This window comes from Zea mays, chromosome 2 (assembly GCF_902167145.1).
Source record: "Zea mays cultivar B73 chromosome 2, Zm-B73-REFERENCE-NAM-5.0, whole genome shotgun sequence".
Taxonomy (NCBI): Eukaryota; Viridiplantae; Streptophyta; class Magnoliopsida; order Poales; family Poaceae; genus Zea; species Zea mays.
In genome coordinates this window covers 64366655-64369904 of record NC_050097.1, presented here as the reverse complement: position 1 = coordinate 64369904, position 3250 = coordinate 64366655, and the positions used below count along the sequence as shown (strand labels likewise).

Below are 3250 nucleotides of genomic sequence, written 5' to 3'. Positions count from 1 at the left end.
TCCATCACCCGTCGCCGTAACGGCTGCTTTTCTTTGCCGAGTGCTCCCTGGCACTCGGCAAACCTCTTTGCCGAGTGCCCGAGAAAAAGTACTCGGCAAAGAAGGTTTTGCCGATGCACTGTGTGCCGAGCCTTTTTTGCCAAGTGCGACACTCGGCAAAGCCTTTGCCGAGTGTTTTTAAGGCTTTACCGAGTGCTTCAGGCACTCGGCAAAGGCGGCGATTCCGGTAGTGGGGGAGACTACTGGATTTCTCTGATGAACACCTCTTTTACACTTGATTTGTTTCCAAGGTTGCCATTGAAAGTAAGTGAAGAGGTTTCTAAAGATAAGATGGAATCAATCTCAGAGAACCACTTGCCAGGAAACCCAACACAAAACCAGGACCAACTTGGATCATATGGATGGCTTTCTGTTGGGCCTTATATATATTACATGATAAGAGGAACTGGATCAGAACTCGGCAGCTAGCAGGGGCCTAGTGACAAAACGTATAAATTTATTCTTTTTTTTTCATGTACAACAACAACAAGGACACATGCACGCACACTCGAGTCAGGTCTGCAGCTGATGAATGGCAACTGCATGCAGAAGCAGCCGTCCATCTGACGGGACGCTTTCACTGATCTTTTATGCACTAGCACACATGCATATGAAATGGCAGGGTCGTGAGAGGTTGCAGTTGCAACAACCCGCTGCCGTCCCCGCCCGCCCGCCTCTGCAGCAACAGTTTGCAGTTACATGACAGCGCAGGGGCCGTCGGGTTGTAGGTTCTCCTCGCAGCAGACGACCCACGGGTGGCCGCGGCACTGGCACGGCGTCCATGCTGGGCACTTGCACACGGACACAGGTGGCGGACATGGCGGTGGTGGTGTCGGACAAGGCCGTGGTGGTGGTGGTGGTGGTGTCGGGCATGGCGGCGGCTTGCAGGAGTGGCAGTGGCAGGAGCGCGGCTGTGGACTTGGGCACGGGAGCGGGTACGGATACGGGTACGGGCATGGGTACGGGATGAGCGCTTTTGTGCACGTTGGTGGCGGATCGGGCCTGTTGCTCGTTACTACGGGCTGTTGGGGGCTCCCCACGGCAGCAGCAGGCGCCGTTTGTGGTGGTGGTGGTGGTGGATCCTTTTTCGGCGGCGGCGGGGGCACAATCTCGATTTTGGTTGCGAAATGTCCGGCCTTGCAGCGGAGCTTGCAGACGAGGTCCATGGCGTCGAAGGTCCCCGAAACCAGCACCTTGTCCTTGTCGTACACCACCTTGTCGAAGACGAACCCGCACCGTTCTGCATGTTGTGCATATGTATGTATGTATGCATGATGTGCATCCATATATGCATGTGATCAGATATAGCGAGGATGGACGCTAATTAATTAATTAGTACACGTACGTTGGAGGCAGCAGAGGATCTTGTGGATCTTGGTTTTGCAGCGGCAGCATCCCAGGTCCAACGTGATGGCCACCGTCGCCGGCATGATTCTCTGCGCTGCAAGGTTGATCTCTATACACATCAACCATATGGTTTCCAACACCAATAAAAAAACAGAAGGAACAAAGGATATCTCTCTGTGTGCATGCTCACCGTCTTCGCAAGGCGGGCGATACTAACTCAAGAAATGCAGGTTGTTAAACTGTCGAGCACCCAGGGGCGGAGCAGACGACTAGAGCAAAGCGAAAAAAGCGGGCCGGGCTGGGCCGGGTGCCCGTCCCATCATCAGACAAAGAGGTGGATTAGTATAGGCACACCATGCATGTGTGTGCTAACCATATATATAGGCAGGCGGCGCGCCCAAGATTCAGACGTACGCGAGGATTGGTATTAGCTTCTCCAGGCTGGAAAGATGTGGTTAGTTCATGCGTTCAGCGAAACATGCACTCACCAATTAATCAAGTTGCAGGCTAATTAATTAAAAGGGCCGGGGGCCTGTGCATGTGTGCCGCCTAGAGCTAGCAGCAAGGGTAGTGGAGTATATACTAATTAATTAAAACGCTGGTACTATTTTTCACTGACCTCTTGATGGAGACTACCTTTGCTCTCTTGTAATAAAACTGTGTGTGTGGAAATATAGATAGATGGTGGATTGAGTCGTCATTCTTGCACACATATATACGCATGCACACCCCACGTCATCTTTTTAGTTTTTGGTGGTGCACTGCACCCTCACGTACGTACGCGCTCCTCTCTGGTCGATCTTGGCTGGTGAGCTCATCAGTAAGATTGCAATCATTTTTGCAATCTTACTAGCTAGGGCCGTCGAGTTGGAAACCACCACGTACGTACCCTTCTTCCCGCTAAGCGCTAACATCACCACCAACAAAGCTGCAAAACCATAGGCTGTTTGGTCGTCTGGCGATTATTGACATCCTTTCCGTCGCCGCCAGCGCATGCACGCTGCATCCATCGTGAGCTCATTCATTCAGTTGTGGCTAACTGAAAGAAGCCAGAGGCGCCAGCGCGAGCTGAGGAGAACGGCAAATATATATATATATATATATATATATATATATATATATATATATATATATATATATATATATATATATATATATATATATATATATATATATATATATATATATATATATATATATATATATATATATATATATATATATATATATATATATATATATATATATATATATATATATATATATGAATGTCAGATCAGTAGCCGCCATATGTTTGTCGCATGCTGCATGCATTATGAACGCCTTAAAGACAAAAAAAACACTTCGGATTAAAACCGGTTGTTTAGACTGCTACAGCTGCAATCCGTAAATATAAAAATATTATAAAAATAGTAGAAGCCAAACATACATTGTAAAAGTAGTAGAAGCCGATATGGATCAAAGCTAAACGAACAGCCCGGAACACCTTAGCGAGCACGGCAAGGATTATTACTTGTTGTTGCTGCTGCTGGTGGTGGTAATATAATGGAATGTCGTGCGGATTATATACTCGTCAACTTGCACCAAAAGGCAGCTCATCATTGCAACTTTGTTTGCTTATCCTTGACAAACAAAGGATCAACAATAATTTGCACTATCTTGGTCATTTTTTGTTGGTTATTATGCTTTTGGCACTAGATATATATAGTGCCCGTTTGGTCCCGTAAGCTGGTGCCGTGTCCACAGTATGATCGGGTATTATATGTTAGTTTTACCTAAGGGAATAAAGTGGCTCCACGATCCTTCCTAGTACTAGCTACTAGTATTTAGGACCATGACACTTTAGGCTGGTAGAAGATCCCGA

The 3250-nt window shown here is 47.2% G+C and overlaps 1 protein-coding gene across 2 annotated transcripts; it reads right to left on the bottom strand.

Annotated features, from left to right (window-relative positions):
- Positions 1-326: 326 nt before the first annotated feature.
- LOC103646533 (protein PYRICULARIA ORYZAE RESISTANCE 21) lies at positions 327-1755 on the bottom strand. Of its 2 annotated transcripts, none has more exons than XM_008671261.3 (3): positions 1577-1755; positions 1385-1495; positions 327-1279 (listed from the first exon to the last, which is right to left on the bottom strand). In XM_008671261.3, exons 2-3 carry the CDS (start codon positions 1467-1469, stop codon positions 735-737), a joined length of 630 nt encoding a protein of 209 aa, XP_008669483.1. In that variant the 5' UTR covers positions 1470-1495; positions 1577-1755; the 3' UTR covers positions 327-734. The 2 variants fall into 2 exon arrangements, with proteins under 2 accessions (XP_008669483.1, XP_008669482.1); XM_008671260.3 differs by having other exon boundaries at positions 1385-1480.
- Between the last annotated feature and the right edge of the window lie 1495 nt (positions 1756-3250).